This window comes from Lagopus muta, chromosome 23, assembly GCF_023343835.1.
Source record: "Lagopus muta isolate bLagMut1 chromosome 23, bLagMut1 primary, whole genome shotgun sequence".
In the NCBI taxonomy this organism is placed as follows: Eukaryota; Metazoa; Chordata; class Aves; order Galliformes; family Phasianidae; genus Lagopus; species Lagopus muta.
The window spans coordinates 5,754,074-5,779,010 of NC_064455.1; the positions used below are offsets into that span (position 1 = coordinate 5,754,074).

At 57.8% G+C, this 24,937-nt stretch overlaps 2 protein-coding genes across 12 annotated transcripts in view; both read left to right on the forward strand.

Moving 5' to 3' along the window:
- The window catches only part of MACF1 (microtubule actin crosslinking factor 1), a 112,717-nt gene extending 97,008 nt beyond the window's left edge, over positions 1-15,709 (forward strand). For 8 of the 11 annotated variants that reach the window (XM_048969121.1, XM_048969122.1, XM_048969129.1 and 5 more), the window contains 28 exons: positions 43-165; positions 265-366; positions 723-824; positions 927-1,100; positions 1,204-1,359; positions 1,517-1,714; positions 2,107-2,235; positions 2,525-2,698; positions 3,444-3,599; positions 3,738-3,944; positions 4,066-4,185; positions 4,617-4,786; positions 4,986-5,145; positions 5,273-5,467; positions 6,188-6,316; positions 6,583-6,726; positions 6,856-7,044; positions 7,373-7,490; positions 7,997-8,160; positions 8,991-9,153; positions 9,254-9,408; positions 9,644-9,718; positions 10,323-10,340; positions 12,032-12,149; positions 12,927-13,138; positions 13,514-13,624; positions 15,027-15,150; positions 15,262-15,709. In XM_048969121.1, the coding sequence (XP_048825078.1) occupies positions 43-165; positions 265-366; positions 723-824; positions 927-1,100; positions 1,204-1,359; positions 1,517-1,714; positions 2,107-2,235; positions 2,525-2,698; positions 3,444-3,599; positions 3,738-3,944; positions 4,066-4,185; positions 4,617-4,786; positions 4,986-5,145; positions 5,273-5,467; positions 6,188-6,316; positions 6,583-6,726; positions 6,856-7,044; positions 7,373-7,490; positions 7,997-8,160; positions 8,991-9,153; positions 9,254-9,408; positions 9,644-9,718; positions 10,323-10,340; positions 12,032-12,149; positions 12,927-13,138; positions 13,514-13,624; positions 15,027-15,150; positions 15,262-15,503 (4,128 nt within the window). In that variant the 3' untranslated portion in view covers positions 15,504-15,709. The remainder of the gene's footprint in view (positions 1-42; positions 166-264; positions 367-722; positions 825-926; positions 1,101-1,203; positions 1,360-1,516; positions 1,715-2,106; positions 2,236-2,524; positions 2,699-3,443; positions 3,600-3,737; positions 3,945-4,065; positions 4,186-4,616; positions 4,787-4,985; positions 5,146-5,272; positions 5,468-6,187; positions 6,317-6,582; positions 6,727-6,855; positions 7,045-7,372; positions 7,491-7,996; positions 8,161-8,990; positions 9,154-9,253; positions 9,409-9,643; positions 9,719-10,322; positions 10,341-12,031; positions 12,150-12,926; positions 13,139-13,513; positions 13,625-15,026; positions 15,151-15,261) is intronic. The other 3 variants (XM_048969130.1, XM_048969131.1, XM_048969132.1) reach the window with 2 other exon arrangements.
- Positions 15,710-17,419: 1,710 nt separating this feature from the next.
- LOC125703942 (bone morphogenetic protein 8B-like) lies at positions 17,420-24,875 on the forward strand. The gene is made up of 7 exons (XM_048969103.1): positions 17,420-17,819; positions 21,340-21,532; positions 22,063-22,211; positions 22,429-22,623; positions 22,804-22,883; positions 23,033-23,143; positions 23,887-24,875. The coding sequence occupies exons 1-7, from the start codon at positions 17,420-17,422 to the stop codon at positions 24,034-24,036; spliced, it is 1,278 nt and encodes a 425-aa protein (XP_048825060.1). The 3' UTR covers positions 24,037-24,875.
- Positions 24,876-24,937: the final 62 nt, after the last annotated feature.

Genomic DNA, 24,937 nt, shown 5'->3' on the forward strand with positions numbered 1-24,937 from the left:
ATAATAATAAACATTTTCCTTCCATCATGATGTTGTGTGCAGACTATTAAGGAGGAAACGGATGGCTTGCACGAAGAGCTGGAGTTCATCCGACTCCTTGGAACTGATTTAATTTTTGCCTGTGGTGAAACGGAGAAACCAGAAGTGAAAAAGAGCATTGACGAGGTAGGAAAAGCAGCAGCCTTTTGTTCTCATAAAATGAGGGAGGAGCGATCAGAGCTCGCATGGAAGAGCCTAACCAACTTTGTGGGCAATCTTCTGCAGATGAACAATGCATGGGAAAACCTAAACAAAACTTGGAAGGAGAGGCTTGAGAAGCTTGAAGAGGCCATGCAGGCGGCTGTGCAATACCAGGATACTCTTCAAGTAAGAGACAGGGCTGTTCGTGGGCAGTGGGCAGACCTTGGGAGCAGCACTGTGAATCCTCTCCTTGAAGCTGTACTGGGACATGTGTTAATGCAGGGCAGGAAGGTGTCTCCTGTGTGAATGTTTGCAGCCTCTGTTAGACCCTGAGCTCACAGCCCCTCCAAGCAGGGGCAGATGTTTGACTGCATCTGTCTTCCTCAGTCTGTCTTTGCTTCTGCACAGCATAGCAGGATGGGAGGTGGAAGGCAGGAGGGTGTGCTGGAGCAGCATCTCTGCCCCAGAGGAAGAGTTGGATGCTTGCACTGTCTGACAGAGGGACCCTCCCCCTTTTCTAATGCTATCTGCCCTCATTTCAGGCCATGTTTGACTGGCTGGATAACGCTGTGATTAAGCTGTGCAACATGTCTCCTGTGGGCACCGACCTCAACACGGTTAAGGAGCAGATGAATGAGATGAAGGTACGTGGGTGGAGCCACGCTGGTTCTCCAATGCTTAGCATTGCAGAGCTGTCACTCCAGTGATTCATTTTGTTCTGGTTTTTGTCCTGCTTGTTTTGGCAGGAGTTTAAAATGGAAGTTTACCAGCAGCAGATTGAGATGGAAAAGCTTAATCACCAAGGTGAACTGATGCTAAAAAAAGCTACAGATGAGACAGACAGAGACATCATAAAGGAGCCACTGACAGAGCTGAAACATCTCTGGGAGAACTTGGGTGAGAAGATTGCTCACAGACAGGTACGGGGCGGCCTGGGTTCGTGCCAGCGCGGGGTTGAAGTTCACTTGGATGCTCCCACTCCTTCCTGACTTAAACGTTCCTTCTCCTCCTGCCATCCCTCAGCACAAGCTCGAAGCCGCCCTCCTGGCCCTCGGTCAGTTCCAGCACGCGCTGGCAGAGCTGATGGCCTGGCTGACCCACACCGAGGAGCTGCTTGATGCGCAGAAGCCCGTCAACGGAGACCCAAAAGTCATCGAGGTTGAACTTGCAAAGCACCACGTGAGTGCTCCCACTGCGTGCCATTTGTTTGATCTGCTTCTGTACTGGGGTTTTCTCCCTTATGAAGGGTTTGAGTTGGTTCAAGTCCATGAAAGCATGCTGGAATTAAGCAGACGTTTTGGAGAGGTGTCCAACACTTTACCAACATGTCTGTTAGGTGCTGAAGAATGATGTCCTGGCCCACCAAGCAACTGTGGAGACAGTGAACAGAGCAGGCAACGAGCTCCTGGAATCGAGCGCAGGGGACGACGCCAGCAGCCTTCGGAACCGCCTGGAGGGGCTGAACGCGTGCTGGGAGGCGGTGCTGCAGAAGACAGAGGAGAGGGAGCAGCAGCTGCAGTCCACTCTGCAGCAGGTGGGGGCACAGCAGAGGGAGGGGGCTGGGCTGGGGACGCTGGCTCTGTAACGCAGTCCATGGTGTTTGTTACCCTGAAGTGAAAATTCAGTTGTTTCTTGCACAAAGATGAGGCTTGGTGTGGAAGCACAGAGCTTTTGCAGATGGACTTTTTGCCCTCTCAGGCTCACTTCAAAGCAGGGCATTTTTTCGTTTGTGGTGCCAATTGTGTCTTGTTTATTTGCCAGAACTACTGCATGGTCATGGGGCACTGTGTGCATCCCTTCCTGCCATGCTGTTAAATCCAGCTCTGCCTCTTTATCTGGTTCTGAAGCAAACGCAGTGCCAGCCCTGGCGCATGATCAATGGGGGCTGATGTCATCTGATCGTGGCCGATTGTATTTCCCGAACAGGCCCAGGGTTTCCATGGTGAGATTGAAGACTTCCTCCTGTGGCTAACGAGAATGGAGAGCCAATTGTCTGCATCGAAACCCACAGGAGGGCTGCCAGAAACTGCCCGGGAGCAGCTCAATGCCCACATGGTAATTTCCTGGGGGGAGATTTTGAATACTTCCAATTCAGCAAGCTCCTACCTGTCAGACGAGCATCAAAATTCTCATTTGTGAGTTTGACGGGAAGGGAGATGAGTGCTTCTCTGGTGTTCTTACAGATAGATTTGCCCTTGCTGGGGACAAGCATCACAATGCATTAACCACCATCCCGTGCCCAAAGAGATGCATTGCTGCCACTTTGCTGCCTGCCCCGACCCTCGTTTCCTTATCACCTTGAGCTGCTGCACTCCCTTTAGCTGATGCTCTGCCTGTGTTGCAGGAGCTGTACGGGCAGCTGAAAGCACAGGAGGACGTGTACAGCCAGCTGCTGGCCAAGGGGCGGCTGATGCTGCTGAACCGCGACGACTCGAGCGCAGGCTCCAAGACGGAGCAGAGCGTCGCGCTGCTGGAGCAGAAGTGGTGTCTGGTCAGCACCAAGATGGAGGAGAGAAAGGTACCGTTGGCAGAGGGACACCGTGCCCCGCGAGCAGGACCTGCTCCCTGCTGCTCTGCTCCCCCAGGACGGGGCTGGGGAGGAGGGTTGTTATCTTAAATTGCCTCTCTTGGGTGCCCAGATTGAATTTGTCATCCAAATGGTGCAGTCTGAGAGGCGAGCCGTTCGTTTTTCGGGATAGTACTGAAATGTGGTTAAATCACACAGAAAATGAGAGTGAAATTGCATGTGGGTTATTTAGAGGAGGGATGGGAAGAAGCCTCCTGCAGTTCTGAAAGGCACTCTGTGTCGGTCCTCGGAGCTGCCTCCATTCTGGCGTTTTGGCCGGCGATGAGATAAAACAAGGGATGCGGTGGCCTCAGCCCAGAATACATTTGTGCTGCTGCAGCTGTTGCCATCGAAATGTCACCCACCTCCCATTTACTGAGAGCTCTTCCCATGGCGATCCCTTTCTCGGGAAGCTGAGGGCGATGCAGCTGCTCATGTGTCGATAATGGAGTTGTCTCCCCTTTCACGTGTGATTCTCACCCGTGAATTTTGAAAGAAGCCGATTCTGAAGCGGCAGCTTGCATTGAAAGCTCCTCGCCTTGGTAAACAAGTCGTGTCCCCAGCCGGGCCGACAAGGTTCCCATTGGAGGCGCATTGCAGCGGGGACACAAAGCCTGCCCTTGTCTGTGAAACCACAGATCGTGAGCTCTCGCCCTCAGTGTTGTTTTTTTATCCCCCTTCCCTCCCCTCTGTGCAGGCAAAGCTGGAGGAGGCTCTCGCCCTGGCCACGGACTTCCAGAACTCCCTCCAGGACTTCATCAACTGGCTGACGCTGGCCGAGCAGAGCCTGAACATCGTGCCTCCTCCCAGCCTCATCCTCAATGCTGTGCTGGCCCAGATTGATGAACACAAGGTGCGGGCACCGTGGGCCCCCAGTGGGTGCTGGGATGCAGGGAGCGAGCACGGCACCTGGACCCCTGCCACGCGCAGCTGGTGCTACTGGCCTGCCCAGATCCCCTTACAGATGGGAGGATGGCTTTGCTGTTTGCAGGTGTTCGCCAATGAAGTGAACGCTCATCGGGATCGCATCATCGAGCTGGACCAAACTGGGAACCAGCTGAAGTTCCTCAGTCAAAAGCAGGACGTGGTGCTGATCAAGAACCTGCTGGTGAGCGTCCAGTCCCGCTGGGAGAAGGTGGTGCAGCGCTCGGTGGAGCGGGGCCGGGCTCTGGATGACGCCAGGAAGCGAGCCAAGCAGGTGAGAAATGGGCAGAGTGTGACAGAGCTGGGGTGCAGCCAGCCGTGGGGGTCCTGAGACCAGAACAGGGCTGGGGACAGCTTCAGAGCTAAGTTTCAAGCTTGATTTTGTTTGCTTGCAGTTCCACGAAGCTTGGAAGAAACTGATTGATTGGCTGGAGGATGCAGAGAATCACCTGGACTCCGAGTTGGAGATTTCCAACGATCCTGACAAAATCAAGCTCCAGCTCTCCAAACACAAGGTGGAGCTTTGCTGAAGCAAGACTGGTGCTAAGCATTGGGTGGAAGGCAATTCATAGAATCTTAGCATTGGAAGAGATCTCTCAGATCACCAAGTCCAACCCCAGCCCACCCCCACCATGCCCACTGACCATCTCCCCCAGTGCCACATCTCTAGGGATGGTGACTACACCCCCTCCCTGGTCACCACATCACTGCTCTTTCAGAGGAGAAATTTTTCCTAATATCCAACCTGAGACTTCCACATCACAACTTGAGGACAAAAGAGAGGCAGCAGGGCAGCACTTCCTCTGCTGTTAGAACTGGGGAGAGGCACATCCGTGCTTATTACTGCAGTGGCAAACATGCAGCTGGGGATCCACGTGAGAGCTGTGTATCTTCTTTGTGAGATCGGGTTTTCTGAAGCCATTTTGTTTTCTCTCTCTGTCCTCAGGAGTTCCAGAAGACGCTGGGTGGGAAGCAGCCTGTCTACGACACCACTATCAGGACGGGCAGAGCCCTCAAGGAGAAAGCTTTGCTTCCAGACGACACTCAAAAGCTGGACAACTTATTGGGAGAAGTCCGGGATAAATGGGACACAGTGTGTGGCAAATCTGTGGAAAGGTAAATCCAGCCCCAGTGTTGTACCAGCAGCGCTGTGTTGTCAAGGACTGCTGTCAAAGCAGTGAGCAGAGGAGGGGAGGTTGAACCCTACAGCATGTGGTGATTTCGTATGGTTCTTGGAGGCTGGAGGAGTTCGCTGGGCCATGGTGAAAGAAGACGAGTTTGTTCTTGGGATTCACGGGGTCCATCTGTTTTCCAGGCAGCACAAGCTGGAAGAAGCCCTCCTGTTCTCTGGGCAGTTCATGGATGCGCTGCAGGCCTTGGTGGACTGGCTGTACAAGGTGGAGCCTCAGCTGGCTGAAGATCAGCCCGTCCACGGCGACCTGGACCTGGTCATGAACCTGATGGACGCTCACAAGGTGGGGATCTGCCCACCCTGCTGGGGGTGGGAGCTCTGCTCGTCCTCCCCAAGGGCCCAGGGTCTCGTCCCCCATCACTCAGCACCCTGGCACTGAGCCGTTTGGCTTTTGCCCGCTTGGCCTCCAGGTCTTCCAGAAGGAGCTGGGGAAGCGCACTGGGACGGTGCAGGTGCTGAAGCGCTCCGGCCGGGAGTTGATAGAGAACAGCCGGGATGACACCACGTGGGTGAAAGTACAGCTGCAGGAGCTGAGCAACCGCTGGGACACGGTGTGCAAGCTGTCGGTGTCCAAGCAGAGCCGCCTGGAGCAGGCCTTGAAGCAGGTGAGCAAAAGGCTGCAGCTGGAAACGGGCTTGGAGAGCTTTACCTGCACTGCGGGGCTGTGCCCCGGAGATGGACACAAACCCTTCCCTTGGATAAGGCTGTTTGCACCCTGCGCCCAGACACAGGGCTTCTGGCTGAGCAGGACAGCACAGCCCTGCAGCTGTTGCTAGTGAGAACTGCAGAGCAGCATTGGTTATTTGCTTACCTTTTTTGCCCTAAGAAAAGCCATTAAGAAGGGCCTGTTTGAAAAGGAAGGATGAAAAGATTTCGCTGGTGTGCACTGCAGGCAGGTGGGAATGGGCGAGTGATCAGAGGCTGCTCCAGCTTGTGTTTGCTAAAGTCCAGGGCGAAAAAAGAGACCTCAATTTTTGCTTTAAAAAAAAAAAAAAGGTCAAAAGGCTTTAGGTAGATTTTTTGTCAAGCAGGCAATTTACTGAATAAACTACCCAGGTGCCAAATTGGCCAGCACTCAGGTAGCCATGCTGTTAGTGAAAAACAAAAACAACAAGTTCTGCAGCACTGCTGCTGCCAAGCACAGGGCCAGGAGCAGCAGGAGCTGCTGGTTCAGGCCAGAGCTCCCGGAGCTGCAGGGCCCTTCTGCTGGTGCTGGTAAGCCCAGGCCACAGAGATAGATCCTTCTTCTCCCTTTCTTCTTTAAAGTCCCCCCCACTCCCAGCCACATCCCAAGGAGGGGGCTGACCCTCTGCTTCTGTCCTCAGGCGGAGGAGTTCCGGACGGCCGTGCACATGCTGCTGGAGTGGCTCTCAGAGGCTGAGCAGTCCCTGCGCTTTCGGGGAGCCCTTCCTGATGATGCTGAAGCACTGCAGTCCCTCATCGATGTGCACAAGGTGATGGGGAACTCCAGAGGCGCGGGTGCCAAGACTGCGGGGCAGCACTTGGCCTTCTCTTTTTAGAGCAACCCAAGCAAAATCTGTGGGCAAAAATGCTGCAAGATAATCTATTTGGGCATAAAGTTCCTGCATTTCAAGGGGCGAGGGGAAGTTAAATTGTTCTTATGCAGCAGTCATAGCTGGGTGTAGGGTAGGAGCTGGGCCTGGGTGCCCCTGCCATGTGCTGCCCCTTCACACCTGGCCCATGCATTCCCTGCTTCCAGGAGTTCATGAAGAAAGTGGAGGAGAAAAGGGTGGATGTGAATGCGGCAGTGGGAATGGGAGAGGTCATTCTGTCTGCCTGCCATCCTGACTGCATCACCACCATCAAGCACTGGATCACCATCATCCGCGCCAGGTTTGAGGAGGTGAGTCCCTTGAGGCTGCACTCGTGTCCTCTCCTGAGCTCCTGCCCAGCCCCAGAGCGTGCCCACAGTGTTGATTTTCCTCTCCATTTGTTCCCATCCGGGGCTGACGCATCTCTGCATCTCCAACAGGTCCTCACGTGGGCCAAGCAGCACCAGCAGAGGTTGGAGGCTGCACTCTCAGAGCTGGTGGCGAATGCAGAGCTTCTGGAGGAGCTCCTGGCCTGGATCCAGTGGGCTGAGACCACCCTGATCCAGAGGGATCAGGAGCCGACACCGCAGAACATCGATCAGGTCAAAGCCCTCATCGCTGAGCACCAGGTGAGCCCAGTGCTGGAGCAAAAGAGCTTTCCTGCATCGTGGGCAAACACTTGCGAGGGCAAGAGGGGTTTCATTCACAGTGTGCCATGGGGGAGCCATTGGCTTCTCCTTACGGCCCAATTAAAGTAGCACCTCGCCCATCTCAGGCTGTCACTTGGGCTGAGCTTTTGCAGAGCTGTGCCATAGCTGGCCTGCAAACCCCCACTGCTCCGGGCACCCGTGTCCCCCATGGCCAGGCACATCCCAGTGAGAGCCCAAAGCCTCCGTAGCTGGAGGTGAAAGCATCTCAAAACTGCAAAGCTTCTTTCTCCCTTGTGTGTTCTGACAGTCCTTCATGGAGGAGATGACAAGGAAACAGCCAGACGTGGACCGGGTCACCAAGACCTACAAGAGGAAAGCGACCGAACCGCCCCACGGAGCCCTCATTGACAAGTCCCGCAGCAACAGTACGTGCTGTGGTGGGAGGAAGTGAGATACGTAGGAACTCGTTAGCTCTCATTATCAGTTAACGAGGCATCCTGCACTGACTGCCGTCAGGAAGGCAGCTGGAGCTTTCACAGGGAGAAGTCCAGGTGGTCACCTCCAAAATGCCGCTGCCGGGGCTGCAGAGCCCACGCAAAGCATTTCTCTCTTTTTTATTTAGCAGTGCTGGGAAGCCCCTGCTGTCAGTTCTCGGTTTCTTTCTGCATCAGTTCTGTGATTTGTTGTTGCTTTTCACTCCAGTTCGTGAAGCCGGGGTCCACCCTGAATCCCCCGGCAGGGGTTGGGCTGCAGAGCTGTGGGGCCGTGGCTGCAGCTCACGGTTCTGCTTGGCAGCAGCCGGCAGGGCTGTGCATGGCTGCTCAAAATGCGCCGCGCGTTTCCTTGCTGCTCCGTCCTCAGCGCTCAGATTCAGCCCATCAGCAGCACCCCTGGCGCTGCATTTACTCTCGCTACTTTTTCCTTCCCCCAGGAAAATCCTTGACCCAGGCCGCCCCTCCCGCCATGCCCATCATCTCCCAGTCGGAAACCAAGAACCCCCGCATCAACCAGCTCTCAGCCCGCTGGCAGCAGGTCTGGCTGCTGGCCCTGGAGCGCCAGCGGAAGCTCAATGATGCCCTGGACCGACTGGAGGAGGTAACGGGTGCTGCATGGGGCGGTCGGTGCCACCTCCTGAGCTGCCCGGGTCCTGCGGGCTGTCCCTGCTGCTTTCCCCACAATGCCAAAAGGAAAAAAGCTCTTCTGAAGCGTTATGGCTTAAAACTGCCTTCTTTAATTAACTACTCGCTAATGAACTGCTTTGCGCCCCTGCAGTTGGTATCTGTAGAGGTAATGACAGCCAGCCCTGCTTTATTCCTAGTAATCAGCTTAACTAATTAGTGCTACTGTATATATCTTTTCCAATCGTCTAATATAATTTTTGTTTTCATTTACGCTTAACAAAGCAGCTATGCCCAGAAGTGAGTGTTTTTGTTTTTTGTTGCTTTTTCTGTAGGTCAGTTCAGTTTCTGCGTATCAATGTTTTATTTTCTCTTTGTTGCTTTTAACTCGAGGAATGCTTTAAAAAAAAATAGAAGAAAAAAGTGCTCAAAATCATCGTGCCACCTTGCTGTGAGCTCCTGCAGCTGGAGGGGCCCGTGGGGGGGGTTAGGAGGAGGGCGAGAGGTTTGTTGTGCTGCAGGGCCGAGGGCTGCACCCAGCTGGAGCACGGCGTGGTGCTCCCAGGGGCAGGGAGAGGGCAGGGGCTGAAGGCGGAGGTGGCGGCGGGCAGCCAGCAGTGTGTGTGCGTCTGTGTGCACGTAGTCGGCGCTGCGCCCCGTGTCCATGGTGACGTGTGGCTGTCCCTGCGCTGTGTGTCCTGCTGTGCTGGGAGGGCCTGCGCGGCCCCCCTGGGGTGGATGTGTGGGGGGGGGGGGGCTCCTGTGGATCCTTCAGGGTTTCCTCGCTGACTGTCGATTTCCTTCCAGCTGAAGGAGTTTGCAAACTTTGACTTCGATGTCTGGCGGAAGAAATACATGCGCTGGATGAACCACAAGAAGTCCCGTGTGATGGATTTCTTCCGGCGCATCGACAAGGACCAGGACGGGAAGATCACCAGGCAGGAGTTCATCGATGGCATCCTGGCCTCCAGTGAGTCTGTGCCCAAAACCAGCTGAGGGAGCGGCCGCCCGGCCGTGAGGGCAGGCTGTGCACAGCCCTGTGCCCGGCTGCTCATTGCTCCTCCTTCCAGAATTCCCCACCACGAAGCTGGAGATGACGGCTGTGGCCGACATCTTTGACCGTGACGGTGACGGTTACATCGACTACTACGAGTTTGTGGCTGCTCTCCATCCCAACAAGGACGCGTACCGCCCGACCACCGACGCGGACAAAATTGAGGATGAGGTGAAGCACTGGGATGGTTTGGGGCGGATTGGGACGGGCTGGCAGGAGAAGGGAGACAAAGAGGAGGAAAGAAAGGACCGTTCCGGGGTTGAGCCAAAGTAATGCATCCGTGTATGGCCGATGTTTTTGGAACTATTGGCCATGTAGGTTTGTGTTTTATCCAAAAAAAAAAAAGAAGCCTATTAGAAGGGAGGCACCAAAATCCCAGTTTCTTACCTCGTTTTCTGTGGTGCAGGTCACCAGGCAAGTGGCTCAGTGCAAGTGTGCCAAGAGGTTCCAAGTGGAGCAGATCGGCGAGAACAAATACCGGGTAAGGCGGAGGGTTCCGCGTCCCCCAGCACTCCCTGCAGGGAGGGACCCCAACGGGCAGCTCCAGGGACCCCAGTGAGGAGGGGCCTCGTGCCCTGGGGCCGTATGCCCTGGGGAGGCAGTGCTGGCCCAGGCTGTGCCCATGCAGGAGAGCACAACGGTGGCAGTGTTCTGGGGTGGGCGGCTGCTCAAGTGCAGCATTCACTGCCGCCCGCAGCTGCCCTTGAAGTTTTCCTCGTGGATGAGTGTACCTTACGCCTGTGTTTTTCTTAGCTCGTTCCTGAAGAAGGAGAATAATTTCCTTACAGGATCTCTTTGTAACAGACTCCTGTGTTTATGTTTCAAATTACTCACCGAGGTGAAGCTCGGCAGTGAGCTGGCAGCCAGCTGCCCGGTTTCCTGCGCTGCGCTCGGGGCTCACAGCTCACTGCTGCCTCAGAGCCCCATAGCAGACCCCCATTGCTAACTCCCTGCAGTTAACAGTTGTGGTGATGATTGCACTGTTAATCCCATAAAATGTTTTTCTTGTTTTTCTTTCCCCTCCTCCCGCTCTCGACTTCCCTCATGCTCCCCAACCCTTTTCACTCCACTTCTCTCCTCCGTAGTTCTTCCTCGGCAACCAGGTACAGTTTGCCTTGCGATGCTCTCACCTCTTGTTAGTGGTTGTAGCTCGTGTGTCCATGGTGCCTTGTCCTTTGGGAGGATGCAATCTTTAGAGTGCTGCTTGGAGAGCCTGTCCCACCGCTGCGCAGAGCCTGGTACAGAGGAGCGCCGTCCAAAACAAACTGGGCAGGAAGAGGGGAAAAAATCGATGGGAAAAATCAGGAATTGACTGAAAGGGAGAGATTTCTGTCTCCTCGCTCCTTCCTCAGTGCCCTGGGGATGTCAGTGGGCTGGGGGACAAACTTGTGGGGTGACACTGAGGGCTGCACCAGGCTCTGCGCTCGGGTCACCATCACCATGGAATGGAAATGCTGTGTCCACATGTTTAATCCCATAGGTAATGATAACTAAACCTCATCCTGCTGCACCTGCTGAGTAACTCCTAGTGGGAGCAGGGCTTGTAGGAACCTGCTGTCACTGCATCCCTGTGTGGGGAGTGAGAGCAGAGTGGGGCCGGTGTGCCAGCTCACATCCAGCTCCTGTCGGTGGGATGGAGCAGCACAAAGCACTGCCTGGTGCCCAATGGCCCTCACACAGAAGGGAACGTCCCCTATGGAGGGATGTTGCCCTGCCAAAAACGTGCCCCAAAGCCTGGCGTTCCAAATTGGATGGGTGGCTTCGTGTTAGACAGTGACTGTAGAAACTTTCCCAGTGGTTACTGAAAAACAATCTGGACGTGACAGTGGAAATGAGAACTCGCCCATCCCTGCCTTTCTCTGCAGGTTTTGGGGGACCCCAAACTGGGGAGACTCCACTCCATCCCCAGGGGAAGGCCGGGGGGCTGCTCCCTGCTGTCCCTCCACCTGCAGCACTCGATTTTCATTTTATCTCTTCTTTATTATTGCATTCCTATCCAAGGGAAAATCCTCCTACTTTTTTTTTTCCTTTTTTTCACTCATTCTGAAGGTGGTTTCCCTTTCCAAGAGTGCTTCCCCCCCCCTCCTTGGAGCAGTGCTTTGTGGAACGGGCAGAGCAGTGCAGGACGCAGCCTGGGCTCGGGGCCGGGGCTTCTGGCTGGGGGCACTGATTGAGAAACGGAAGGCGTTTGAAATCACTAATGAACATCGCAATCACTAATCACCATTTCTGCGGGATTCCTGCCTGGATTCCCATCACTGCGCTCGCTGAAATCCTGGTGGGGTGGTGGCAGCGGGGCTTTTTCTGCTGCTGGGGCCAAGGCTGAGGCTCTGGGTGTCCCTGCCTTCACACTGGGGAGGTTTCTCACTCGGCGGTGGCACAGCGCTGCTTTGCTGGTTCACCAACTTGCCCTGCCCTCTTTTCCAAGTGGGCTGCACCAGCAGCGTCAGTGCATTGACAACCTGTTTCCTTCGGAACCAAAAAGAAAACCCGCGATTCTGGCTGCAAAAATTCGTCTAAGGGCCAAATTCCAAACCCTCGTTTGCTTCTTTAAAACTAAAGGATTTTGGTAGCTGCATCGTCTTAATGGCAGGCAGCTGAAAAACTCCTGCAAATTGGTGCTGGTGTGCATTTGTTTGAGAGGAGCGTGAGTGGAGAGCCGCTCGGTGCTCAGCGCCCGCTTTGTGCGCCTGGAAGCACAGATGGTTTCTGGCAGCCCGGCTCTGGTGCAGCCCGCAGAGGGAGGGAGCCCTCAGCGCGTCCTGTGGCTGATCCCCGTTTCTCTGCTCTGCAGTTCGGTGATTCCCAGCAGCTGCGGCTGGTCCGGATCCTGCGCAGCACCGTCATGGTCCGCGTCGGCGGAGGCTGGATGGCCCTGGATGAGTTCCTAGTGAAGAATGACCCCTGCAGAGGTAAAGCCATCCCGGGTTGAGCAGCTGGCTGCCTCCCTCTGTGACAGCAGTGTGGGGACTCAGTGGCCGGGTGGCACCAGGTGCTCTGGGAGCGGGTCTGGGTTATCCACAGAACCGGGGGAAATGGGTCCAAAGCAAATGACTGGACTTAAAATAGTGAGAATTGGCAGAGCTCAGCATTTGGCCAAGTTCCTAATGGGGAAGCACTGACACCAAAGTTATTTCCACCCACGGGATGTGTCAGCATCCTTCTGTTCTACAACTGCTCCTTTGGCTTTCTGCTCCAGTGACTCAGTGCGTGGCCTCACGCTGGAGCTGCCCGGCGCTGGGAGCCCACCGACCTCCCTGTGGGGCTCCCCTCGCTCAGAGGGAGACCCTCCAACTCTTGGTGACATTTGGATAGAAATGTTGACGTTGGCCTTTAGCTTCCCACTCTCACCTGACCCCAAAATCGGTGAAGAGCTGCCCAGAGCCAAGAGCAGAACCACAGCCTTTCAAAGCTGTTCTTAAGCCACTTCGAGCAACAGCCACTGTTGTAATGTGCCATGTTTAAAGGCCATTCCGACATGATTTCCCCAAGAAACCAGAGAACAGCAATGCAGGCACTTTGGATTTGTGGAACTCGGGCAGCTTTTAAGCAGATGAATTCTCAGAGAGATAATCCACGTCGTGAGATGGGTGGGCAGGAGACCGGAGCAGCACTGAGGGCATGGATGACGTCCCCGATCGCGGGCACGGTGCCGCCTTGCTCAGCTCTCCTCTCCGTGTCCCTTCCAGCACGAGGACGAACCAACCTTGAGCTCCGGGAGAAGTTCATCCTGCCGGAGGGCGCCTCGCAGGGCATGACGCCGTTCCGCTCGCGGGGCCGCAGATCCAAACCGTCCTCCCGGGCGGCGTCCCCAACGCGCTCCAGCTCCAGCGCCAGCCAGAGCAACCACAGCTGCGCCTCGATGCCGTCGTCTCCCGCAACCCCGGCCAGTGGAGCCAAGGTAGGGCCGGGGGGAGGGCCTTCCTGTGGCAGCCCGTTCCATGAGGCAGACGCTGCAGCGCCAGGAGGAGGAAGGTCGTGGGAGGGGTGCGTGGGGCGGCCTGCAGCTCAGCCCCGGGTGGGACGGCGCCTGTCTGCAGCGGTGGAGCTGTGCCGCAGCCTGGGGAGAGGGGCGCCCGCTCCCCCCCACCTCATCTGCCATGTTTCATTCCATCGCCCGTTCGTTGATTTTTTCATTATTGTTATTTATTTCCTGTTCGGTTCTCATTTCATTTTAGTTCTCTTTTCCTCTCATTCTAGTTTACTTTTCTGTTCCATCTTTTTTTTTTTCACTCACTCCCGCCTCTCCCCCCTCTCTGGGTTTTCCATTCCACAGACTCCTCATCACTTCTCTCGATGTTATGACAAACCCTGGTTGATAAACAGTAAAGCGGGCTCCCCGCTGCGGGGATCTGATTACCCCGACCTCCAGCTCCCCAGCTCTGAGGTAGGGTCCTCTCCCGCAGCCCCAGGACCCGTTGTTGCAGGCGGAGCTCCCGGCTTCCCTCCAGTAGCGCAGCGCTTGCAAGCACTGCTGGCTGGTAGCGTTTTTCATGGGTTCCTGACTCGGACCAAACCAAGCGCCAGCCTCGGGATAATGCTCACAGCACGCCTTTCTCTGATTGCAAACCAAAGGATTGAGCGTTTACTGTGTGCCCTTAAAAAAGAAAAGAGTCTCTCAGAGCTTTGGAGCATCCCAAAGAGGCGGTGATTGGCATTCAGACGGCCGAGTTCGGACGTGAAAATCAGCTACAGCACATGCATGGGAACCACTTTGCTCCGATGCACACACGTGGGGTCTGCGCTGCGCTGGGGGGCGGCTTCGTTCCATCAGATGCAGCTCCTCCCTGGGGCTTCACTGTGGGGATGAGGAGTGCGGGGGGAGAGGGCGATTCGCTGAGGGGAGCAGCATAACTTGATGGTGGCTACAAGTGCTCTCGAGCAGATCAGGCCGTCTTTGAGATCAGCAGAAGGTCGGGAGCACTTTGTGCGTTGCTCTGCGCTGCCTGCTTGCTGCTGAGCTTGTTTCTGATCAAGGATGAGAATCGAGGTCTCTGCAGTGGGAACGGTACCTTCACAATCACACCATAACGGATCTGAATTCCTGCTGGGGCTGAAGGAGAGCCCACTGCTTGGCTCCCCTCCTCCTGCCTACCCCACCCTGGCTCCAGTTTCGGGAGATCCCAAAGATCACACGGTGGGGCCTCACGTTGCTCTGAGCCACACTGTGGGGTGCAGGACAGCAGCACGAGAGGCTGGGGCTGTCTGTGTGCTGTGCCCAGCACTCCCTAGGATGAGCTTTGCTTCATTCCAGAAACTGGAGCCGCTGTCCTGGGCTGGGGCCGGGCTGTGCCTCCTCCCCTCGCTTTCCTCTGCAGCAGTGGGAGCGACGCTGCGGGTTGTGCTGCTTCCCCCTCATCCTTGGCAGCATCTTAAAGGTCACGGGAAGCACCTGTGTGTGGCACAGCCTCGTGCCCAGAGCAGCTGGCCATCGCCCTCAGTGCCCATTTGGTCTTTCTGTCCACCCTGCCTGGCCGTGGGTCGGCTCTGAGCTCACAGAGCTGCAGTGCATCCCTGCAGTGGGATGCTGGGGTGTGGAGCCCAAAATTTTGCACTGCTCTTTGCTGGTCCGATGCTGCCGTTGTCCCATGGGAGCAGCTTTGCTTTGTTTCAGCCCGCAGTGCTGTCAGTCATTTCAGGCCCCGCTTTGTTTTTATGTTATGCCTTTTTTTAACCTCTGCCAAAATGCCACCTCGTGCTCCCCCTGGCCGTTAAGATGGATGCCGGCCGGGCACCGCGTCGCGCTGCACTCTGTGCCGCGCTGCTCAGCGCTGCCGTCCCTCCTGCAGGTGACGCCGGGAGCGGGCAGCAAACTGAAGCGTCCCACCTTCCACTCCAGCCGCACCTCGCTGGTTGGGGACACCAGCAACAGCTCCTCGCCCGTCTCCTCGGGGGCCAAAAGCAGCCGGGCAGGTAAGCGGGGCAGGGACCGACCGGGGCCGGGGGGGAGCGGGGTGGCGGGCAGAGCCGGGAGCTGCGGGCTGGGCTGCGTGCGGCCGCTTGAGGGCTCCGCGCTCCCCGCAGACCCCAAGAAAGCCGCCAGCCGCCCCACCAGCCGCGCCGGGAGCCGCGCGGGCAGCAGAGCCAGCAGCCGCCGGGGCAGCGACGCGTCGGACTTCGACCTGCTGGAGACGCAGTCTGCGTGCTCCGACACCTCGGAGAGCAGCGCGGCCGGCTCCCGCCGCGGTGCAAAGCCTTCCAAAATCCCCACCATGTCCAAGAAGACGAGCACTGCCACCCCCAGAACGCCGGGCCCCAAGAGATAATGCTGCACCCGCGCCCTCCGGCCACGCAAGCCTCACCGCGTCCGATTTTTAACCCCGCTCATACATTGGATGTATATTTATTCTAAATGGGAGAAGCTATATTGTTAAAAGTGTAAAAGAAAGTCGTGTTATGGAGCTGCCTTACTTGGTTGGTTTTTTTTCTGTTGTTTTTTTTGTTTTGTTTTTTTGGTTTTTTTTTCTTTTTTGTAAGTTACGATTTTCATGTGAATATTTATGTAGATAAAAACAAAAAACAAAAACAAAAACAAAACGTTGCCTCTCGGTGCCCGCAGTCCGGAGAGGGGCGGAAAACGGAGACGTGGGAGAGAAAAAGAGAAAAAAAGGAAACAAAAAAGGTCAAGATGTGAAAGTGTACAAAAGGCGGAGGTTTGAACAGGATCTCTGCGCGGTGCAGGGGGCGGACCTGCGCTGTCTTTTAGGATTGTTTCCTAAATGCATCTTTATAAACTTAACTTGCTGTCTCAGCAAGGTAAATTATATTTAAAAGCAAAGACCTGAATCCTACAGTGTTCAAGGAACTCTTTTTGTAAACCAATACCTCAGGCGGAGACACGTGAGGTGTGGGGACTTCTGGGGGCTTCTGTTTCCACGCGTTCTTTTTTTTAAGCGATGCGATTTTACCTGGGCTCTGGGATGGGATTCGCACGCAGCACGGGTTGCGGCGGCCCCTTGCAGCCGCTGTGCTGAGCGATGGCTGAGCGCCTCTGGGCTGTAAGGAGCGCTGGGGGCTCGGGGCCGCTGCGGGTTGGGATCCCTCACGTCCCACGGCGGCGGCGGGTTCTGCAGGTTGGAGGATTCTTCTGCTGTGATGACCTCAGAGACCGACCCGGCGCCTTCGCCCGCACCTCCTTTCCTATTTATTACTTCTCCAGCCATCCCACTTCCAACCGGGCGACCTCTGCTCCTAGGAGAAATCTGGACTTTCGCGCACAGCTGCTTGTCCTTGAAACGAGTCTCACCAGCACATTGCTGCACGTCCTGCCCGGCTTCTGTGCGCCCTTCGTAATGGCACCGAACTGAGTGGCCGGGGGCTGCGGGGAGTGGGCTCTGTGGAGCCCCTGTATTTATTGAATGGTGTTCCTCTCCGGCTCTGACCGTGTTGCTGTGTGATTCTCTCAATTGGTTTAAATTGAGGCAAAAAAACCCTGAAGCTCTACCAATGAATTGTTTAAAAAAAGAAAACAGACACATTTTTGTATTACGATTGCTTGCGGTAATAAACAATCTTGCCTCCTACCTTCCTCCCAAGTGTTGGTGTTCCGCGTTGCAGGCGTTCATCCCGCGCTCCCCGAGCCCCAGCAGGGCAGCCCTGCACAACCCGCGTGCAGGGAGTGCGGCAGGAGGTTCTCGCGTGGATCACAGCGGTGCGGGGACTGAGAGCAGCTGGGCGGGGGGCAGGTGCCCATGGGAGGCAGGCGAGGTCCGTCTGTGCGGGCAGATGCACGGGAGAAGAGCCCACGGCAGGGGTGTCTGGGGGGGGAGTGAGTGAGAGGACCGCCGAGGCTGGGTGTCTGTGGCTCTGAGTAGTGTTGGATGCCCGTCGGTTTGAGTTCTGTGAGGTTAGACGTCCATCGTGTTGGGTGCCCACAGGGGTAGATATCTGCGGGTTTGGGTGCCCATAAAGGTACATGCGGGTTCGGGTACCCACGGGGGTAAGCGTTCGTTGGTTTGGGTGCCCATAGGGGCGTACGTCCGCGGGGTCAGGCGGCCATGGATTCGGGTGTCCGTGGGAGGACGGCTGCGCTCCGTGCCGGGCGTGGAGCACCGTGGCCGGGGCGGTGCCGCCGCCGGGCCCGTCCCTTTCCCTCTCCCGGGTCCGACGCCGCGCGGGGGCCGTTCCGCACCGCTCCGCACCGCTCCGCACCGGGCGGGGGGGGGGTCGGGGCGGCGGTGCCATGGGGTCGGGGCGCGGGGGGCGGCTGAGCGCGGTGGCCCTGCTGTGCGCGGCGGCGGTGCTGTGTCAGTGGGGCAGCGGCAGCGTCCTCCGCCGCCGCCTCCCCGCGGGGTTCGCGCAGCGGCGGCTGAGCGGCGGGGAGCGGCGGGACGTGCAGCGCGAGATCCTGGCCGTGCTGGGGCTGCCGGGGCGGCCCCGACCGCGCGCCCCCGCCGCCTCCCGCGCCCCCGCCGCCGCCGCTCCGCTCTTCATGCTCGATCTGTACCACGCCGTGGCCGGAGAAGAGGAGGAGGAGGAGGAGGCGGTGTCGCGTCCGGTGCTCACCGGGCTCAGCACCCAGAGCCCTCCGCCGGGCAGCGTGGTCAGCCACGCTGACACCGTGGTCAGCCTCGTGAACATGGGTGAGTGCGGCGCCGGGGGGCGCGGGGGGAGGGGGGGGGGGGGGGGGGGGGGGAACCGGGACGGAGCGGCCGTCGCGAGTAGAACCGACCCCGGACCGAAGTTTTTGCCCCGACGGCTGCCGGCGTCCGTCATCCCGGGCGCTTTCGCAGCGCGTCCCCGCTCGGAAATGCCCCTTTTCGCCCCCAGTCGGGCTTCGGAGCGGCGGGAGGGGGGCGGAGAGGGGCGCGGGGCTGAGACCTGGGCGCTCCCGAGAGAAAGCGGCGATGGCGAAGGGGAAAGTGGTGGGGGAAAGCGGGGCGCGGAGCGTGGCTTGGGGTCGCTCGTTCCCCGCTGCCTCCAGCCCTGCTGTACCGTCAGCTGCAGCGAGTTGAGCTCTCCGGCCCCCGAGTACGATCTCCATCACCGCACAACGGCGGGAGCTGCAAACCCCGCAGGACGGGGCCGCATCGCCCACCCCGTTGCGGTGTTGCGCACGAAGCAGTCGGGCGGGGAGGGCGGGCGCTGCTCTCCCCCTTCCAGCAGCGAACTGCACCAATTACCTGCGGTGGGACACCGCTGAATCACGGCTCGGAATAAAACCCTCCCGGTCGCTCATTATTGCTGGAATCCCGTCGGGCTGGTTGCTGAGCTCCGGCTCCATCCCATTCCCAGACCTGAGAGCGGCGATGCAGCAGAGCACCAGCCGGTACCCACCGGGGTCTGCTGGCATCCTGAACGCGTACTCAGCTTTTCCTGTCTCTGCTCTTTGCTTTAGGCTGTTCGCGTGCCCCCCTCTGCCCGTTGTGGCCAAGCACGAGGTTTTTGGGGTGCTCCCGTGCAAAGACGGGGGGAGGTGTCGGGTATCCAGCCGCGGAGCAGAGTCTGGGCTTTGGCCGCACCACGGTGTGCAGTGGGATCAGTGCTTCAGGACGCGGGTGGGGTCATGCAGGTGATGCTGGGAGCAATGGGGAACAAAGGGTGGCGCGGGGCTGGCAGCTCTCAGCAGGTAGGGCTACTGAGGTGTCTGCCAAGTCCTCTCCATCTTTCCCTGCATCCCCCTGCAGTGTTGGGCTGCACAGGGATCAGGAGACCCCACAGGACATCCCCCTTGCTGTGCCTGCAGGATGGGGCAGCCAGGACAGCGGGTGGGTGCTGGGACGTGCGCCCCTCGCTCTGCTCAGCGCTCGGCACATGAACACCAAATCGTGCTGTAACCGCGACCGATTTGGGTGGGATGGGAAGTGGGGCCGCCTGGATCCCATGCAGAGAGCTGATGAGCACAACTTCAGCCTTCAATTTGAATGGCTTTGAATTCTGCGGCTTCTCCAGCCCCTTCATTTTAATTAAATAAATTTTTTAGTGGGAGAAGGCTAACTTTCATTTGCATGCATAATTGGCTGTGCCATTACCCTTATGGGACGTGCAAATGCGGACGGCGGTGCTCCATAGGGCGCTGTGCTGCTCCTTGTGTGGGGACAAGGTGGGCACAGCGCCGCTCCAGGCTGTGATGGAGCCCCGCGTGCTGGGCAGAGCTGAGCCGGGTGCAGTTGTGGCACCAGCAGCTCCAGGCTGCCTTTGGCACTCGGGTTGGCTTTGGTGCCAGGGGCTCCACCTGTCCTCTTCCAATGGGTGACGACGGGGTGCTCTGTGAGAACGCTGGGGAGGGGGCACAGCCACTAAGCCTGCAGCCAGGGGAGTGCTTTTATCCTGAGGTGAGGGGGCCTTTGTGTTCTTTTAGAAAGAATTGTTCATGGGAAGGAGCGGGAGCCCAATGGAGACTCAGCGGCATTCACTGTGCCTGGGAGTGCTCCTCTGTCTCCCCTGGCTTTGGAAAGCTCCGGAGTTTATTTTTTTCCCTCCTTGCAAGTGAAGGAGCATCTTCCCTGCACCTCCTTTAGACCTATTTTAGCATTCAGTGTGCTTGATGTGGTCGAATATCCTGGCATTTCCTTTTAATTTAGTGCCTGAAATGGTCGCAGGGGCCGCTCGGTGCAGCCAGGACCTGTAATTACCACTGATGTGCGTTTATAGAAGCAGTGCACGGAATGCGTGCAATGAAGTGCAGCTAAAAATAAAATGGGGGGGGGGGAGAAGAAGTGTAGGGCCTGGGGGCACCAGAGCTGGGGCCGCATGGCCCAATGCCATGACATAAGGTATGTGTGGTGCTACCATTATTTGGGATGGAGGATGTGACATTGGCGGCTGGGGAGGGACGGCAGCCTGGGGGTGGGACAGTGCAGAAGGAGGGGGCAAGGAGAGCACAGGAGCTGGGCTGCGTGTTTTTAGTGCCTCACCCGCAGCCCGGATCACCCGCCCACAGCTAATTGAGGGGTGGTGGTGCTGAGTCAACACCGCCCCGATCAATAGCTGGGTCCAAGGGGGGGAGGCAGAGCCGCTCCAACAGCTGCAGAGAGGCGCGGAGATGGGGCACAGAACCTCAACACCGCCGCGCTGTGAGCTCAGCTCAGCCCGTGCCTGAAGGATGCACAGAGATGCTGCTCTGTGCTGGCTGTCCCTGTGCTCGTCCCCTGCCTTGGCACGGTGCTGTGGCTGCTCGCTGGCTGCAGGCAGGCTGCTCAGTTGTGGTGTGGGGCTTTTTGCAGGAGCGCTGAGGGCTCTGGCAGGGCTGAGCGGTTGGCACAGCAGGGCGAACAGAACCGTGCAGAAAAGGGCTTCTGAGCCACTGCAGCTCCCGGGGCTCAGCCCCAGCGCCCGCCTGGGCAGCACAGGGGGTCCCGGCGTCCCCCTGCCTGCAGTGGCTGCTCAGCGCCTGCAGGAAGCGGCTCCGCATCCGCCCGGCCGCCAGCCCTGAGCTTTATATAAAACAGCCCTGTGGTGAACCCCAGGGCTGGAGGAACGAGGCGTTGGGTTCAGAGGGAAAAAAAAGGAAAAGAGAGGAAAAAAAAGACCTGTGGATACATAGTGAGCATCTCGGCGCTCGGTTCAGAGAGGTGCGCCGAGCTGCATGTGTGCAGATGGGCAGGAAAACATTGGGGTGTGTGAAATCAGGAGTGTGCCCCACTGGGAATGGCTTAAAATGGCATCTGAGGGTGTTTGATTATTTATTCACGATTTTGTGTGTTTGGGTCTTTTAAAGTAGGCAGAAGCTGAGATTTGTGACATTTCATTTATGTTTAAAGCAGGAAGAGCGTTAATCACCTTAATTATGTTCAGCCACGGCAGGCTGGAATACTTTTAAAGAACAATTTGAAGAAAATAATTACACATTAGTGAGCCGGTGGGGACGCCCTGCCGCAAAGCAGCACTCGGTGCTTTCCTGTATGGGTTTAAAAAGAAGCTTCCTTTACCAAAAGGCACCGATTTCTGCAGAAAGCAGACTTTCAATGGAAGGAAAGGGGTTGTTGGTGCATAGCACTGACCGGGCGCCTGCCTGCCCTCGCCTCGCTCCCTCTGTCCCGTGTGCCGTCAGCACAGGGCAGGCAGGCGCCGGGCTCAGGGCACGGGGACGAAGGGGCTTCTTCCCACATGGGGGGAGCGGGGTCAGCCCTGGGGGCGGTCCCTGACCCCCATGCCCCGCAGTGGAGCAGGACCGGGACACCTCCTCCCCAAAGCCCTACTGGAAGGAGTTCCGCTTCGACCTGGCTCAGGTGCCCGCAGGGGAGTCGGTGACGGCCGCCGAGTTCCGCATCTACAAAGCGCGGGGCGTCAGCCGGCATGGCAACAGCACCCTGCATGTCAGCATCTACGAGATCGCCGCCGAGCGCGCCAACAGGTGACAGCCATGGGACGGGTGGGGAAGGGGGATGGTGGAGGGACGAGGGTGGGGATGGAGGATGGGATGGGATAGGGATGGAGAGCGGGACAGGGGTAGGCATAGGGATGAGAACTGGGATGGGGACCAGAATGGGGACCATGATGGGGATGAGGAGTGGGGTAGGATGAGGCACCGGGGCAGGGATGGAGGCTGAGATATGGGACAGGATTGGGAACTGGGATAGAGATAGGGACCAAGACTGCAGTGGGTTTGGGGCCACTGTCAAGCACCACCTCTGCCCTTCACCTTTCCCACCCCGTGCCAAATGCTGCTCCACAGCGTCCCCAGGCAGTGACACATGCGGTGCTAGGAGGGAGCTGTGCTTTTCCCAGGGCAGCTGCCAGGGTGCCACCTTCACACAGCCACAGGCGCTGTCCTGACCTCGCAGCACCGGGGCCTGTATGGGCACGGGCACAGGAGTCATTTCCACGAATGGCTGTGGGATGGAGGAGCCTCAGGGTGTTACTCACCACTGTGCCCATCTGCAGGGAGTCCAACCTGTTCCTGCTGGACACCCAGCAGCTGCGTGCCGGCACCGAGGGCTGGCTGGTGTTCGACGTCACAGCCGCCAGCAGCCACTGGCTGGTGGAACGCAAGCACAACCTGGGCCTGCGGCTCTATGTGGAGACAGACAATGGTAAGAACCACTGCAGTGTTGGGGCCTGAACCCCAGAAACACCCTCAGTGCTGCCGCAGCTCTGCAGTGTGCAGCTCCCGTCTGCGGGGTGGGCAGCGCTGCAGGATGCGGCTGCACCGCGTGGGCGCCCTTCGAGCGCTGCGTGCGGAGCTGAGGATGCTGCACGGTGCCGGCCTGCAGGACCTGCCCGCATCTGTGCCCCGCTCTGTCCCTGCAGGGCTCAGCGTGGAGCCGGGCTCGGTGGGGCTGTTGGGCCGCCGTGGGCCCCGCTCCAAGCAGCCCTTCATGGTGACTTTCTTCCGGGCGAGCACCAGCCCCATGCGAGCCACGCGAGCGGCCAAAGCACCGCGCAGGAGGCAGCCCAAGAAGAGCAACGACCTCCCACACCCCAACAGGCTGCCAGGAATCTTTGGTAAGAGCCCTGCGGAGCAGCCTGGGCTGTGCAGGGAGCGCGAGGCTCTGCTGCCCGTTCCCATATTGCTCCTCCAGGCTGGGAGCGCAGCCCTGCCTGCACCCAGGTGGCTCCGTGTGCCCCCTGTGCACCACAGTACAGCCCCAACCCCAGGCTGACGCTGCCTCCCTCTCTCCACAGATGATGTCCACTCTGCAGATGGGCGGCAGGTCTGCCGGAGGCACGAGCTCTATGTCAGCTTCCAGGACCTGGGCTGGTTGGTACGGTCCCGATCCCCCCACAGAGCCACAGCTCCCGGCCACTCGCAGTTTTGGTGACCCCAAACTTCAGAACAAACCTGGGGAGGAGGTGGGGGGGAGCAGGAATGGAGGAGCAAGCAGTGCCCCAGTGCAACGTCTTCTCCTTGCAGGACTGGGTGATCGCCCCCCAGGGCTACTCAGCCTACTACTGCGAGGGGGAGTGTGCCTTCCCGCTGGACTCCTGCATGAACGCCACCAACCACGCCATCCTGCAGTCCCTGGTCAGTGCTGGCACTGCTGGGGGGTTCTGGTGCCGGTTCCCTCCTTGTCCCCATGTGCAGAGGTTGCCCCCCGAGGCCCAGCGGAGCCCAAGCGCTGGGCTCAGCATATTCTGAGCAGGAAGGCTTCGCTGCCCGTTTTCCCAAATCCACTCCACATCGCAACCCATGCTTTAATTTCTGGAATTTCCTGACCTGTGAGTGCTTGATTTCCCAATGGTGGAGTCACACCGACTCCGGTGCTCGCAGTTAATTACAGGGAGCGCCGAGTCCTCGGCTGAGCCTTTGAAGGTGTCTCCTGGCAGGGTTTAGTTTTCGCATTAATGAAGCTGCCTGAGCCCCCCCCCGCTGTGGGCACCCACCCTCAGCCCCGGCCCAGGGCTCTTCCCAGCACGGACGTGAATCACCTGGCACTGGGAGCTGCAAATGGCAGCGTTGGGCAGCACAGCGCCGGACTTCCGAGCTGGGAGAGCCGTGCTGGCACATGGCTCACATGTGGGGTGAGGCCAGGGGGAGCTGCCTGCAAAGCTCACGGTGCCAGGGCTCGGCTCTGGGTCCAGGGACTCAAATGAACGAAGGGCCGCCCAGATCCAATATAAACTGACTGCAGAGAGGACTGCCAAGGGTTTAGAATAAATATTTTTACAAAAGGCTGGAAATAATCCCCCATTCACCCAGGCTTCTCCAGGTTAAGAACCGGGGTGCTTTGAGGCTTCTCCCATGCCCACAACCCCTCTGCCCCTCAGGTGCACCTGATGAAGCCCGAGGCCGTGCCCAAGGCGTGCTGCGCGCCCACCAAGCTCAGTGCCACCTCCGTCCTCTACTACGACAGCAACAACAACGTGATCCTCAAGAAGCACCGCAACATGGTGGTGAAGTCCTGCGGCTGCCACTGAGCACCGGGGGGGAAGAGGGGCACCGGGATCCGTGCTGGGTGCAGGGAGGGGGGGTTACTGCAGCAGCACTGGGGCTGCCCACCCGACACACCACCACCCGTCTGCCCAGCCCTTTCCCTTCCCAGAAGTGGATGTAAATAATACAAAACTTCCCTTCTCTCACCACATATAATGAGAAACATCCATACTATACATGCGTAGATATAAATATATAGAAGAGGAAGAGGATTTGTGGTCGGTGACGTCGGGCCGTGGCGGATGTGCGGTGCCCGGGGTGAGGCAGGGCGGCTCCGAGGACAGCTGGGCAGCCCGGCTCCAAGCAGGGCTTCCAGTTCCCTACACAAAAACACCCTCAGCCAATTAAGTAGCCGGCTGACTAACAGGCTCCTGTTTACTTAGAGTTCACAAAACTCAGCCAAGGGGAAAAAAAATAATACATATTGAGCTACAACACTGTTATAAAATAAATGCCTAGTTTGGAAAGTAAACACGGCGTTTCTCTTGCTGCTTTTTCATAAATGTCACAGCACAACGACGTTCTGTTCTGCATGCTGAATTTCGCAATGAAAAAGTACTCACGATGGCCTAAAACTGCTCCTGTTTGCCTGAAGCCGAGCCCAGCAGGCGCTGTGGCAGCTGGGGCTGCTCTGGGGCACCCAGGGAACCTGGCTTACCCACACACAGAGGAAAAAACAAAGAGGAAAAAATGCAGTAAACCAACCCAAATCCCAAGGATGGTGAGCACCAAAAAAAGAACATCCTGATCCTGCTGCCTGGGGTAAGGGCTCACTGCACCAGAAAGGTTCCATTTGCTGATGAAGGCAACGCAGAGCGGCTCAGGACGCAGCCGTGCCCCTGGGCGGAATGCTCCTGGGTCAGGGCTTGCGTGGGGATGTCTGCA